This window comes from Protomyctophum bolini (assembly GCF_963924005.1).
Source record: "Protomyctophum bolini genome assembly, chromosome: 4".
NCBI classification, from domain to species: Eukaryota; Metazoa; Chordata; class Actinopteri; order Myctophiformes; family Myctophidae; genus Protomyctophum; species Protomyctophum bolini.
In genome coordinates, this window is record NC_137865.1 from 44,689,169 (window position 1) to 44,704,926 (window position 15,758).

At 43.1% G+C, this 15,758-nt stretch overlaps 1 protein-coding gene across 1 annotated transcript in view; it reads left to right on the plus strand.

Annotated features, from left to right (window-relative positions):
* The window catches only part of slc7a5 (solute carrier family 7 member 5), a 29,502-nt gene extending 17,492 nt beyond the window's left edge, over positions 1–12,010 (plus strand). Inside the window, exons 3-10 of the mRNA XM_080761471.1 lie at positions 29–134; positions 759–803; positions 996–1,119; positions 1,717–1,820; positions 2,172–2,268; positions 3,203–3,352; positions 6,646–6,823; positions 7,330–12,010. Of these exons, the coding sequence (XP_080617597.1) occupies positions 29–134; positions 759–803; positions 996–1,119; positions 1,717–1,820; positions 2,172–2,268; positions 3,203–3,352; positions 6,646–6,823; positions 7,330–7,385 (860 nt within the window). The 3' untranslated portion in view covers positions 7,386–12,010. The remainder of the gene's footprint in view (positions 1–28; positions 135–758; positions 804–995; positions 1,120–1,716; positions 1,821–2,171; positions 2,269–3,202; positions 3,353–6,645; positions 6,824–7,329) is intronic.
* Positions 12,011–15,758: the final 3,748 nt, after the last annotated feature.

The window sequence follows — 15,758 nt, forward strand, 5'->3', positions numbered from 1 at the left end:
CTCTCTCTCTCTCTCTCTCTCCTAATAGGTGATACACCGGATCTCCTTCCAGAGAACTCCTTCAAGGGTTCCAACTATGATTTTGGCAACATTGGTCTGGCCCTCTACAGCGGTCTCTTTGCCTACGGTGGCTGGTGAGGGACACTCAATAAACGCATGTTCTGATGGCATCAGCCCACCATACATACAGCATGTAGTTCATGTTCTGATGGCATCAGCCCACCATACATACAGCATGTAGTTCATGTTCTGATGGCATCAGCCCACCATACATACAGCATGCTACACTTCAGTGTAGTTCACATTCATCAAAGGAAGCCTTAAATGTCTGGCCTTTTCGATCTGCTGAGATGAGCTGATCAGGATTCCGATTATTTATACAATATACATGCATCAGGGCATTTAGATTAACCCTGTCCCTTAATTCTGACACTTCAGCAGACACTGATTGGTTGATTGATCAACCTTTTGATCAATCAATGAACCGTATAAATGTCGGGAATGCACTGAGGGAGAGATAAGATAAGATGCTCTTGATGTTGGAAGAGGTTTCTAATAATGTCTTATACCTTTTCAGCATCAATTACTGAACCATTCTACATGCATAATTACAGCCTCTTAGCATATAATTTATTGTCAAGGAAAGGGGTGAATTTATTCATAATGGGAAAATACACATTTTAAAGTTTGTTTATACAGGTTCGTTACTTTTCTTAATGTACCGAGTGCTAAATCTTGAATCTAAATTGTGATTGCAGGAACTATCTGAACTTTGTCACGGAGGAAATGATTGAGCCTTACAAGTAAGTCATGATTTGACCCTTTTAATGTCTGTCATTTCCAGCAGAGCTTTGATTAATTCGTTTCCCGTAATTGAAGCGCTGTAAAAGTGAACAGTAACATAATCATTGTGTAGGTTACTACGCTTAAATAAAGTGTGTGTGTGTGTGTGTGTGTGTGTGTGTGTGTGTGTGTGTGTGTGCCTCCTCTCTCAGGAACCTTCCTCGTGCCATCATCATCTCCCTCCCCATTGTAACAGTAGTGTATGTCCTTACCAACCTGGCGTATTTCACCACCCTCACACCGGAGGAATTGCTGAACTCTAAAGCTGTTGCTGTGGTGAGTACACACTACAAAGTAAACACAGTGCACCAGTTCCCTTGATAGTAGCAAACTATGGCCTCTAGAGAGGCTAAGTGCTCCCCTGAAGGGATTAGTCTAGTAAACAAACAGGAAAAGGGAGCGCACAAGTGTTGGTGAAAAGGGATTATTCCAACCATGCAATGACTCTATCATTTGGAATTATCTAAGATAATCATTTATATGTATACATTTTGGAAATTGGTGTTTGAACTAATATATCCACCCGCCCCAACATTTGCCATGCTCCAGAAAATTATGTTGTTTTGTCGAGGCTGTGATGTCGGGAGTGGAGGAAGTCCATCCTGGCTAGCACAACCAAGCTCCTCATGAATAAACATATAGGGACATTCATCAATATACATTTAATTTCACTGTGAACATTCCAGGGTCTTCCAGACCATTGGAAATATACCTGGTTTAAAGTGCTCGTTCCTGTATACTTTTATAGGCCAATTATCGTCATTATTCATACCCTGCTTTTTCAGCACTTAAGGAGAACTTTGCCCTAACTTTTATCATTATCACCCAACCCTTAATGTCAATGATGAAACATTTGGTGTGTCCGTCCTGCAGGACTTTGGGGATTACCACCTGGGTCCCATGGCATGGATCATCCCAGTGTTTGTAGGGCTGTCCTGTTTTGGATCTGTCAATGGTTCTCTGTTCACCTCCTCCAGGTAGCGCACGCACGCACGCATACACACACACACACACACACACACACACACACACACACACACACACACACACACACACACACACACACACACACACACACACACACACACACATACATACACACCACTGCAATGTCATTGCAGCATGCATGTAGGGCTGTCACGACTACAAATAAGTTAACGATTAATTGTCACACAAATAATTGCTATTGAACGATTTCATTGTTTTTACGCAAGTACATTTTCTAGTAATTGTAATTAGACGATTATTACTATGTAATAATTGTGACAACACTTCATGCATGTCTTCAAGTACATGCTCTCTGGCCTTAATCCCTCTGTCTCTGTCAGGTTGTTTTTCGTTGGCTCCAGAGAGGGTCACCTGCCCAGTCTGCTGTCGATGATCCACCCCACCCTGTGCACACCCCTCCCATCACTCATATTCACAGTATGTGTTCTTGTTTCCTGGTGTCTTGTCGTCTTGACTTATTTTTTTATTCATTGCATCCATTATTACAAGTATGATTATTATTATTATTACATTGTTGTAACTTAAGTATTGTATTTTAGCACATTCCCACCAACAGTTTGCTGGTGCATGAGTGAGTTAAAAGGAAGCAAGTTATGCAAATCTGTATGTGCTGGAGGAGACTGCTGAGGGTGCTCCGGTAAACTAAAACGACCTGTCCTGCACCACCACACAGTCTAGGGGCTCCAGGTAGCTTAAAGGGGCATTTCTCCGCTGGAAGAAACTGCAGTCACTCAATGTTAATAGTATTTGTAGTAGATAACAGTAGCACAATTTGAAAAAATGATGGAGTCTGGTGTTAGGGTTGGACTGCATTGCTGAATTCCTACAATGCCCATAATGCTTTAGTGCACGTGGAGGTGTGACTTTGTAGACCAGGAAGGAAGTGAGACCACTTTTTGTTTTTTTTGGTCATGAACATGGCATCATGACTAAAAATAATAATAATATATATATATATATATAATGGGTGAAGTGGCCCTTTAAAGAAAACATATAAAGTCCATAGACTTGGCTGGCACATGACGTCATGTCTGAAAGCCAGACGTAGGAGGCGCTAGTGGCAACTAGCCACAACAACAGTCAACTACTGCTGGTGTATATTTAAATTCGAATTGTAAGAGTATCTGAGTGTATGGAATAGAATAGAATGCCATTGATTTGATACACAGATCGATTAGATCACTAATGTCTTTCTCTTCATCTCTTCCATCCACCTCTCCTGTTTCTGTCTCTATCCACCATGTCCATCATCTCTCGCTCTCTCTCCCCCTACTATGCCTATCTCTCTCTCCCTCTCTGTCTCTCTCTCCCCCTACTATCCCTATCTCTCTCTCCCTCTCCGTCTCTCCAGTGCCTTATGACACTGCTCTATGCCTTCTCCAATGACATCTTCTCGGTCATCAACTTCTTCAGCTTCTTCAACTGGCTCTGTATCGCCATGGCCATTGTCGGTATGATGTGGCTGCGCTACAAGAAGCCTGAGCTGGAGCGGCCAATCAAGGTGAGCCACAGGACTCCACAGATCAACCAATCGGAGGAGATAATGGAAAAGTGGAAATATTGAAAATGATTGAGGTCCTGTTCCTAGTCATGACAAAATCACACCCGTGTGAAGTGAGGGGCGCTCTTATCATCGTACGTCGTCAGGGATCCTCTCAATGGGGCAAATCAGAATTTGCGTTCTCACCTTCGTCTTCAATGTTTGTGTTTACACAAACCCTCAAAGCTGGTATACTAGTATTGTTTATTTGACGGTTAACATGAATTCTGTCTGAATAACGTGAAAGTGTGGAAAAGAGGCAGGTGTTTAAATGCTCACCATATCGTATCGTATCGTATAGAACGGCCCTGGGGGTTTTCCAACCTTTCTGTTACCGGGGACAGTTTGTTAATTCTTTAACTTTTTTTTTAACTTTTCTACCTTATTGATAGCCTCAAGTGAAGACCGACAGGAAAGAGGGAGAGAGAGAGAGAGAAGGGTAGAGAGACATGCAGCAAAGGCCGTCGCGAATGGGACTCGAACACGTGGCGCGCTGCCAGGCCAGAGCCTATATGTGGCATGCAGACCGGTGCCCTGGACCACTAGGTCACCGGGCGCTCTCGTTAAATTGGGGGGGGCAGGTATAGTCGCGCATCAGGACTGCTATATTTACTGTATATATATCACTACATAATGTTATATCATTGACCTATATGGTGCTATAATAACTTGGGATTTATATAGCGCCTTTCAAGAAAACCCAAGGACGCTTTACAAGACAAAAAACAAAACTAGTTGCCAAAAAGCCAAAGTGAACAAATGTCTCTTCAGTGCAGACTTGAAAGAGTTCAATGTAGGAGTCTGACGGATCTCCAAGGGGAGAGAGTTCCAGAGGGCAGGGGCTGCCACATAGAAGGATCTATGGATCTACACTAGAGAGGATCTATGGATCTACACTAGAGAGAGAGTTCCAGAGGGCAGGGGCTGCCACGTAGAAGGCTCTATAGATCTACACTAGAGAGGATCTATGGATCTACACTAGAGAGGATCTATAGATCTACACTAGAGAGAGTTCCAGAGGGCAGGGGCTGCCACGTAGAAGGCTCTGTCGCCGAGAGTCCGCCGTTTTGCGTGACGGATGGTGAGGAGTTAGGATGACTATGAATGGTTACGTCTGTATCAGAGATGAACAGGTAGAAAACCTTCTCCTGTGGTCAGCAGCACCTCCCTATTCTTGGTGTGCGCTCCTACCTCTTTGTTTGCTCAGAAAACCTTGCACTCAGTGACTCAGTCCTGAGTACCTTACCTTACCTGCGTTACAACTTCTGATAGTTGTACTTGAATGTTGACATGACATAATAATCCTGCTTAGTGTTTTATTAGCATGAGCATGGGAATTTTGTGTGCTACGATAAAGATGCCAAGAGTTTGTCAGTGATGTCACTGTCATGTGACCGACTCACCTCTTCTCCGCTGTGTGTAAAACCCTGGCGGTGATGCAAGGTTAAAGACTCAACGTAGCCTGCGCTGATTTGTACAATCCATAGACTTCTAGTTCCCAACCCGCTGGTGGTGCCAGTCCGTGGAACGGTGTTTGGGAGCCTTTGGGAGAAGACACTCCTCTGGATAACCCATAGCTTAAAAAAATGTCTGTGCTTCAGAGGAACATGGTGGAAACTACTGTCTCTTATCATGAGAGTATGTCTGTCAGTAATATGTTTTGAAGTTTATTTTGTCATCTTAATCCCTGACAGAAAAGGTTGCATAGATTATTTTATTTTTTTCAGAGGACGTTTTGGGGTGGATTTTGTGTGTCGTGTGAATTTAATGAACAAAAGTTAATATTTCCGCAAATTAATATTGGCTCCAAATATCTATCGTCCTCGTAGATTACTATTACGAAGTTTATTGATATGAAAACGGATCGCATCGCTCCACAGCCTAAAAGCGCCTGTTGCGCTATCCTCGATGTTGTGCAACAGGGAGATGTCATCGATCAATGTCCCCCCCCCCTGTTTAGCCGACGAGAACGAAAATCTTAAAACTAATAATCAGTCGCTAGTCGTGATATATTACCTCCCTCATGGAGAGTGTTTTGGCTACATTTAGCTGCTACAGCCACATCCTGATAAAACATAAAGGTGCTCCGTTGCTATAAATCGATTGGGCGCTATAATTTAATGGATTAAATAACCCTGGGCAATTAGAATGTTAATCAGTGCGTCGCTTACGCAATAGTTTAATTTGAAAATGGGACTATTCTTGTCAACTACCGGTATGCAGTGCAGCATGGCACACAGAACTTACCGAAGCATGAATCTGGCTCTAGTCAAATGGAAGCTAGGTTGTGAACTTGTGCGACGACCAACAAAGCACCATTCAGTGGAGATGAATGGAGAGATAAAAGTACAGGAGAAAAGCTGGATGGTCGTCAGGCAGTGATGAGGACTGGAGGGTACCGGGGGGGGTGTGTGTGTGTGTGTGTGTGTGTGCGTGCGTGCAAGTAGAAAGGCAGACCAGTTTCCGCAGGCCTGCCTAACAACACAGAGAGCTATTGTGCATTTGTGACACTTTGAACTGTGTTTGTGTGTACGTGCGTGCGTGTATGTGTGTGCGCCCTACAGTAACGTGTCATCCTACGTTCACTGGTTTGTGCGTACCTCCCCTTCCAACTCAAAGGAGAACCCAGTGACCACTCTTCCTGTTGGCATGGCGATGAGTGTTGATTAGGGATGGCCAGGCAGTGAAGTGAAAGAGGCCAGTTACTGGCCAGACAGTCTACAATTGTGTGTGTGTGTGTGTGTGTCTGTGTGTCTGTGTCTGTGTCTGTGTGTCTGTGTACAGTGGAAGCACTGTAAGATTCTGTCTTTTACGTTGTTACTCTTTCTCAGTCACTCGTCTCTGCCCTTGACCAGGTTTCAAGGGCCCAAAGAGGCCCTGGACCACTACCAGTGGTCTTGCATGTTTATATCCCATCTGGATATGACTCACGGCACATTTGACATTACTGTTGGCCATTATCCAAAGCTTACAGTAGTTTCAAGCAAGCCATTGGGTACTGTTCATGCCAGTAGGCTACAGTGTGACATTTCCATATAACACTTAATAAAGGTAAATTCCGGATTTACCGGTTTCTTACCGTAATCTGATGTTGTTATATCTAATAACGGGTGGTAGAAGGCTAGAAGCAAAAGAAAAAAAACACTTTGTCATTATGAAAGACCTTTTTTTAATGCCCAAAACGGGTATTAGTCTGATTGACGGTTGCATGCACGCCGTAGCGTCATGATCATCCTGCCATTTCCTCTGTCCAGGTGAACATCTTGTTGCCGATCAGTTTCGTGCTGGCCTGTATGTTCCTCATCGTGGTGTCCATCTGGAAGACTCCGGTGGAGTGTGCCATCGGCTTCCTGATCATCGCCACGGGAGTTCCAGTCTATTTCTTTGGCGTCTGGTGGAAGAGCAAACCCAAGTGGCTCCTGAAGCTTATATGTGAGTTTTATACCCGCTGCCAATCGTACAGTTGTTGTGAGCTTGTAGATCTGACATTTTCACTCCTTTTTTGTTTCTCTTCTTGAGCTAAAAAGCTAAAAGGTTTGGGGATCACTGGCCTACGGTGTGCAGACATCCTTTTCCACCTTGCTTTCCCATGGCCATGCCAGAAACAACTATGTTGCAATGCTGGCACACAGGTCCAGCCAAGCTAATTTAAAACTGAACGGGAAGCGAGTATGCCACCTCTGGGAAACCTACAACTAAACTTATACGCGTGTGCGTGTGTGTGCGCGTTGTGCTGTGCTGTGCTGTGCTGTTTAACTTGAAATGTTATTCGTTTAACCGGTAACAACTTGAACCCCAGCATCCGTATTCTGGGCTGCCAAAAGAATAACTCATGTGCAGTTTACTAAGTAAAGAGGCTTCAACTGATGTGTGTGTGTGTGTGTGTGTGTGTGTGTGTGTGTGTGTGTGTGTGTGTGTGTGTCCTTCTCTTTCTATAGTTTCAACCACGGCGATGTTCCAGAAGGTGATGGAAGTGGTGCCTCAGGAGTCATAAAAAGGCCACGCCCTTATCACTGCCAGTGACCAATCAGATTGCACCATCAGTTACTGTACCCTTGGAGTCACTGCTGCCTGATGACCTCCCCCCCCCCCCCATTCTCAAAACATGTGCACATAGAGAGTGCGCGCACACTCACACACACACACACACACACACACACACACAGACAGACAGACAGACACAAACACACTCAGTCTGATACCATATATGGGATTGCCTGAACAAGAGTCATGCTGCTAGACTGTTTTACACACACACACACACACACACGCACGCACACACTTAAGAGCGCAACATGATCTGACGCTACAAGCTACAGTGTCATCAACGATTTGGATCTTTATTGGTATTTTCCTTTTTTGATGTTTATCTTGTTGCGAGTTTACTACTTTTACTGTCGCTAGCCTTGGCATCCAGTTGATAATGAATGTTGTTTTGATTGTTCACTGACGTGTGTGTGTGTGTGTGTGTGTGTGTGTGTGTGTGTGTGTGTGTGCGTATGCGTGTGCGTGTGTGTGTGTGTGTGTGTGTGTGTGTGTGTGTGTGTGTGTGCGTATGCGTGTGCGTGTGCGCGGCTCCCATGTCATATTTAGTTATGTGTGCCTTAAATTGACCATATTTACATGGTGACCATTATACTCTTATGATATAAGAGGAAATTGACTGCTGTGGGAATTTGCTCAATGGCCAATGGACTTAGCGTTGTTTCTATCAGCCTTTCCAGTTTGTTTTAGTAGTGTCTAAGGTCTGATAACCTTGGTTTTTTACCAGCAAACGGCTGTATATGTCGAGCCTTCTGTCCGAAGTACCTTTTTTTAGTGTCAGAGGATCTACTTTTTTACCGCATGGACCTTCTACATTATTACTCCTAAACAATGATTTCCAAATTCTATTTGAAGGGGTAAAAAAATATGTTTAATATTCCGGGCGCATACAGTATGTATTTCTCTTTACTTGACAACGTTTCGGCTGTCGAGCCTTTTTCAAGATCGGAGGATTGAATTAAAACAATACAGTATACGGACTTTATAAGCCATCAGATGGTTTATAAAGTGCCATCTCATAACGGACTTGATGATGATTGCACGATCAGACAGGGTGGATCATTTCTAAGCGTTTTGTTGTTGATATGACATACGTTTCCTTTTTGTTTAAATGTATTTGATTCCGAGCTGACCCTGGTTGTGCAATCATCATTGCATAATTTATTTTAAATGTTCACAAATAAAAATAATTGTTTTTTACATCTTAGTTGTACACTGTGATTAGCACCTCATCAATATACCGTAGCGTGTGTCTATTTTATCTTTCATTGGATGCCAAATTCTGTTTACCAACTGCTGTTAATGTTGCCAGGCAACAATAACAAACTTAAATATATTTATCTGGGATCTCAGCATTTGAAGCATCCCCAGTTATATTTACTGCGAGACTATTTAGGCTCTGAGGTGTCCATGTAAACACACTCAACCGCTCAACTGGTCAAAGACCAACAATCCTATTTTGACCTTGGAACACTAGTCCTTAATTTTAGTTCCTTACAACATAGAACATTTAGCACCTTACTGTGTATGTGTGTGCGTGTGTGTGTGTGTGTGTGTGTGTGTGTGCGTGCGCGTGCGTGTTTGTGCGAGAGATGAAATGAGAAAGTGACTGAGTGTGTGTGTCTGTCTCTCTGTCCTGCTGATATATCTGCAAACCGGTAAACCCAACGCACTGGGTCTAAAACGTAAACTGAAGCTGACAGCTTACAGAGTCTTCGACTCAGTCAGGCCTGGTGGGAGGTGAGATTAGTCCTGATCAGGCGCTGATCAGGCATTCTCAAACACTGGACTGCCTATATGATGTTTTGCTTCGGGCTGGACTTCCGGTTACTTTATTTTTGGAAACTATAGTATGTCTTTGAAATCTTTGTACTGTATTTTTAGCAAACGAGTCCCTCTGGCGTATGATTGAGCCCCGTCGTTGTCATTCGTCATAAGCAAATTGTCAGTCAGACAGCCTTTCAAACATACCCGATCACCTGCAGCCTTGCTATATGACTTCTTCTTACCTCAGTAAACTGATCCAGTCATTTGAAACAGCTGGAAGGCATCCCACGCTGATGACTGGAAATCGTACCGTAGAGCATAAAACAAATATTGCTCTTCCCAGTCACGCCCCTTATCTCCTTATTGAAACGTATACATGACGACGAACCAATCATAGTTAATTTCTGAAGTTCTCAAAACAAGCTCTTCTTTGGCTTTGGCCAAACGAGGAGGGTGTTTGTTAACAAGGAGGATGTTTGTGTGGCAGTGCACGAGACTTTCAGTATAGCGATTCTTTATAGCTGTTCATTTGTTGTGTAATTCAGGGCCCGCATTCTCATTATGGCTTAGAGGAGCAGTGGTGATGATGGGGATCTGACTTTTCAGTTTTAAGCTGTATCGAATTTCAGAGGAGAAACTGCTGCATGCAGTATATAATACAGTCACTACACAGTACAGTATACCCTTGTATAGGCTTTGATGTTTTGCGCAGGTGCCGATACATACAGTATGGCCAAAAATGATGCTTTGGGGGACCCACACTGAGTGTCGGGTGGTTTTCTGCTGTGGTTCTCTCTGTTCTCTTCGTTGTAAGAGTTCTCGTGTGGCTGCAACAGTGAGATTAAAGATTAGCTTAAACAAGTTGCCCCATGGCTATGAACATTTGAGATTCCTTCCATGTTACACGTTAGAATAGTGAGAGAGAAATGTATTGCAGGATGTTCTGAAAAATAGATCGTTTCTCACACAGTTTTATGTTAAGACAGAAGAACAGCACCCTTTGGGTAAAAAAAACAAACATTTTACTGTAGGTCAAAGATCTGTGTGTGGCACACACATGCGTGTGTGTTTGTTTGTGAGTGTATGTTTTACTAGTGGATTATGGTTACATTTTTTTTCTCCCTTTTCTTTTCACGGTGTAGTATTTTCATGTACGTATATGTATGTACCATATATATGCGATCGCGAGGTGATGATTCCGCTACCTATAAATTAATCCATGGTTAGGTTGTCGTCACCGCTGCTGTCCAGTCAGCTTGCCCTGATGAACTCTTGAGTATTCTGTGACCGTCCGCCAGGGATGCGTAGAGATCGAATCTAGTTGTCTAGTCTTGGACTAACAATCACAGTGAAAAGACAATCGCTGTTCACCTTATGTGTTTGTTTTTTGTTTTGTTTTTGCAGTTACTTTCTATGTTATTTTTTTGTAGATTCACTGTGTCCTCATGTTTCTCATTATCTTGTGATTTGACATTGATGTGGTCTTCTTGGCCAGGGAGTGGAAAGGTCAGACAGACTGGGAATGGGCTGAGGTATGAGATGCTATCAGAAGAGCACTTGGAACAGCATGGAGACAGACAGACAGACAGACAGACAAGATGATAACCAGACATCACTGGTTCCCAAACACTGGGTCGGGAGCCATTCGTGGGTTGCAGACACATTCTTGTGGGTCCCTTGATTCTGTGTTTCCTACATTTTGTTTTTTTATTGTTTCTTCAAAACATTCCCCACAAAATCATGATCATGATTTTTTTTTTAAGTAATTTCATGAAGTTGTGTAAATGAATTGTGAAAAGTAAATAAAAAAATAATATAATTATACGACATGAAGAAATAATCGAAGAATCAAAGGAAATCCATAAATTAAGAAGAATGTTTCAATAAGTAGTGAAAAGCTATTCCGGATCTAATGCTATTTTCACTAGTTTGGGTCCTTGGCAAACGTCAACATTTCTCTTTTGGGTCTCGAACTAAAACGTTTGGGAACCACTTCTATAGAGTCCATGGAGCAGTGCTCTGTAGGCCATGCAGGTGTAGCTAATAAGTGTTGCGGTGTAAAGCTGTGCTTAATGGTACACTGCAGCTATGGCGGTGCCCTGGGCATCCCTCTGTGGATTCATCTATAGATGCTTGTTTGGAGGAGGGGGGGGGGGGGATTGTGTACAAATGTTTTTATTTTTGTACACTTAGATTTATGGGGCTCTGTGTAGTTTAAACGTCTTGAGAAACGGGGACAAAGGACAGGTAGAGAACAGTGGCAGAGCAGGTAGACGAGGACTTGAGATGAGGGCTACACTTTTAGTCATTAGGGTTTCACGGTAAACATCCTTGGTTTTCATTTGAACGAACACCGAGCGTATTACCGCGCGCTTCGTTCCTTTCCGAAGTAGTTTTCCTCGCTGAGACAGACCGAGGGAGGGATGGTTACAACAAAAACAAAAAAAAACGATGTAGTGTTTGTTTATTAATTAACATTGACCTGTCTTCTAAAATGGACCAAAACCGCATGTCACCGTGTACGTGGTGTATCGCGGTTGCCATAGAGACCATTTGGCATTGTAACATAGTGACGCTAGTGTGATGGCCATAGCAACGGCGTTGGTCACAGAGAGAGTGGTCGAGAATATGTACTAGCTAGCGGTAGAGCCATGCTAACACTCCTATCGTCGGAGGGAAGAAAATCTTATTTGAATAGGAATGTAGAAAGTTTTATTTATTTATTTTTTAGGACACCTTGTTGTTTTAATATTAGTCCTTTTTTACAGGGCATTTTGTGAAAAGTGCTTTTGAAATAAATCTTACGTTTTTTCCAATTTTATGTTCTGTGGTGTTTTATTTCAGTGCATTTATTTTCTGTCTTTATGGTGTGGAATGAACATTGTTACCAGCTGCTGTGTGTAAGCACAGCTGGTCAACGTTCTCTCTGTGGTGCTTTCACGCCCGCTTGCTGTAGTTGAGACCTATGTTTCTCATTGGCTGTACTGACAACCTATCGTCCTGATTGGCTGCCTCGTCTGTAGGCAACCACACACTTTTTGCCTCTAGCCGACCTCTCAGCCATGGGATATAAGGCAGCAGTTGGTAATTCATTGATGTCATCAATTCATGTTAGAATATGTGCTGCACACTTCAAAAACAACGCTACATACCTGATTTATGCTCTGGCGTACAAAGCCAAAAAGTGTACACGGTGCACATCTTTGCTGCCTATGATGGCTGTGATATAAGCACACCTACTGTACTGTATAATGTGCCTGTATGCTGCTGCAGTAACCGCTTAGCAGAGGAGAATGTCAGGAAAGAGTGTCAGTTCACTACACAAAGTGCACAAAATGCTTTAGTGTCAGTGAAATAGTTTAAATGTTCTGTACCAGCTACAGTGCAGCCTTGCTTGGCCCCTTTGCTCTCTAGATTTTGTGTGTGTAAGCAAGCAGCAGCAGGGGTACAGCTAGAAATCGTGCGCCCCCTGACACCTGGGTTCCAGGGCCTCTTAATGACATTAGTTAAAAGTGACACCATACAAATCTCTGGCATTTTCCAGCTAGGGGGCCCAGAGATGGACAGGGGCGTCCATCCCTGGTTCATTCAGCTGCCCCTGGTCAGGAGAAAGAAAAGGAAGATGGTATGTCAAACCTCTTCGTTTTGAACTCTGCAGTGTTTGTGAGGCATTCATTCACATCATCACATGGTCTTTTCACACACCTCCTCAGTGCCTCATGGGAACAAAGGCTGGAGAATGCATTCCTGACACCAAGACATTTCAGTAGGAAATGACCCATACTCAACATTTCTAGCATAAAACTTTAGGGTACTCAAAATGTCCGGGTTCACAATGGGGCTATGGGCTGGCAAGTAGACTATACCTTTATGATAGCAGGACAGACAAATGGGCTGACAAGAAATGGGGAGAGTGACATACAGCAAAGGCTCGGGACTCGATCCGGTGACGCGCCGTCAGGCTACATTGAGCCTTGGTGGCCGGACCGACCGCTACACCAGCCGTCCGGGCCCAAACGAAACAAAACTAGGTGAATCGTTTTGGGTCGGGAACCCCTTTTGGTGTTTTAAGCATTATGTTATACTTTAGCTATTGAAAAATAGCAGCTCCACAAGGTCGTAGCACGGCACGCGCTACGAGCTTGTAGATCTGCTATTTTTTTAAAATCATGAAAATGTGGCGCAAATCTTTGAATATATTCTTTCAGAGAATCTTTGCTTCTGGGGGTTCCCTGGAACAACATATATTCAGATGGGGGTCGGCGGCCAATTACATGTATATTTGGGGGTTCTTGAGAATCACTGACATAGAAACATGGGTTTTTCAGAAAACTGTAGATTTGTAGAATCGCCCTCAGGTCTAAATGGAATGAAATAATAATTCTGCCATAACCGTCCTAGTTTTCTCCACAAGAGCCTGTGGTGGAACAGATGGTCTGCAGACTCATTAAGGTTCATTAAGTCCTCCTTGTCCAAATACATGAGTGTTTCTAACTAATGACTCGGGTGTTATTAATAAGCGTGCTTTACTACGAAAGGGTGTTTAGGGAATTGGAAGCATGGAATCTCAGTCTACAACATGCAGCAGGCGGTCGGAGGTTGCTGCCACATTTCACAGTTAGGCCTTAGCTGACCAGGGCTTTCCTAACCTGCACCGCTGAGGTGGAAAAACTTAGTACTCAAATGTTTTACTTAAGTAAAAGTGTCAATACTGCATTATATAGGAATACTCTGTTACGAGTGAAAGTCCGGAGTACCAACAGTAAAAGTACTCCTTATGCAGAATGTTTCAAGTTTGAAAAAAAATAATAATAGGAGTAGGCTAATCAAAGACTGAAGACTATAGGGATAGTTTTCACCAAACGGGAGGAGAGGGTAATTCTTTTGAAGAGCAGTTAGGAAGAAGCTGTGCCTTTTTCTTGTCATTTTACTCATGATGTGACTCAAAGGCTTTTCATTCTTGTCATAGTGAGCAGCACATTGTAAAGCACTTTAAGCTTAGCAGCATGGTGTCATCAGGTCTGACACCATACTTCGTGTCAGACCCCAACCAACAGGTCCCTGGCACCACCCTCCCAAGGAGACAGTGGTCTACGCTCAATAGATTCAGGACTGGACATCATGGCCCCTGCTTGGCCAGCCTCCACAAATGGGGCAGTAGCCCAAGCCCACTGTGTGCGTGTGGTGAGGAGCAAACTATAGAGCACATCATAGAAGTTTGTCCTCTCCAAAGACTGGAAGGAGGATTAATCACCCTCCATACAGCAGACCAGGAGGCAACCGCTTGGCTTAAGGACTTTGCATTCGCTAAATAAATAGCAGCTTATTTTGTATGAAAGATGTTATACAAATATCATTATTATTGTTGTTGTTGTTGTTATCGTACCATTTCCTACCACAAATAAATGTGGGAAAATGAACCAAAGAGCTAGTAATTTGTCCCAGGATGAACTTGAACTTGTATTTTTTCTCCAAGACACCTCGATCTTGTCATGGTTTGGCCCTCTGCCTGTTTATTCCCCTCTTTCTGTATCTCTCCCTCTGCCCAGTTGTGTCTGTCTTTCCACTTCGGCCACTCCCACTTCCCATTGCAGCCCTCAGTCCTAGTTACACACCTGGTTCCACTCCCATCAGCCCAGCCATTTACAAACCTGTGAACTCTGCTACAATCAACCCACCACCTATAAATACTGGACTCCTTGCACAAACTAACTGTCAGAACATAATTCAGTGTCCGGTGCTCATCTCAGTGTTCCTCTGTACCTGGAAATCCTCGTTCTCAGTCTGTAAGGTTTGCACTTTTCTGGACTTGTATTTTGCCTAGTGCTTTGTTTTAGTTTTGGACTTTGTAATGCATTTTGTATTTTCCTGAGCTTGAAGTTACAGTCTTTTGTTTGTCAACTGCCTTGTGCTTCAATAAATACGTTTATTTTTGAACTTCCCTCTGCATTTGGGTTCAGTCATTCTGCCACCGTGACAGATCTTACGACCACTAAAAATGAATCTATAAATCTCCAAGACACCTCGATCTTACGACCACTAAAAATAAATCGATAAATCGGTCTAACAATGACCTGATGAAAGGATAATGTCTCTTGTAACAACCTTCAGCAGGCTAATTGGACAGACAAATCACAGCCAACACAATGCTGGGTGACCTTTGTATGAATCACCATGACAAGGCGATGATCACCCATAGATTTAGTATTTTTCTTTTTGTGATCATATGCGAGGACATTTGTGTACGAGAACCCTAAGGAAATCTCATTTGAACAATTCAGCCAGTGTCTATAGGGGCCATAAATGGCAATGTTTTTTTTATTTATAGAAAGATTCTTGGAATGAATGTGACGATCAGTAGTGACATGTTTTCCTCTTGGGGCTCAGAGAAGCAGTTCAACCATGTGATTGTAGACTACAGTGAATCTAAATCAGCACTCCATTGCCAAGGAAAGTTCTAACCAACTGCTTGATCTACAAAATCAAATGTGACTAAATTGTTACAGTTGTCTCTCTATCCTATATTAAAATTGGCTAATGGAGGCCCGGGCCGGCC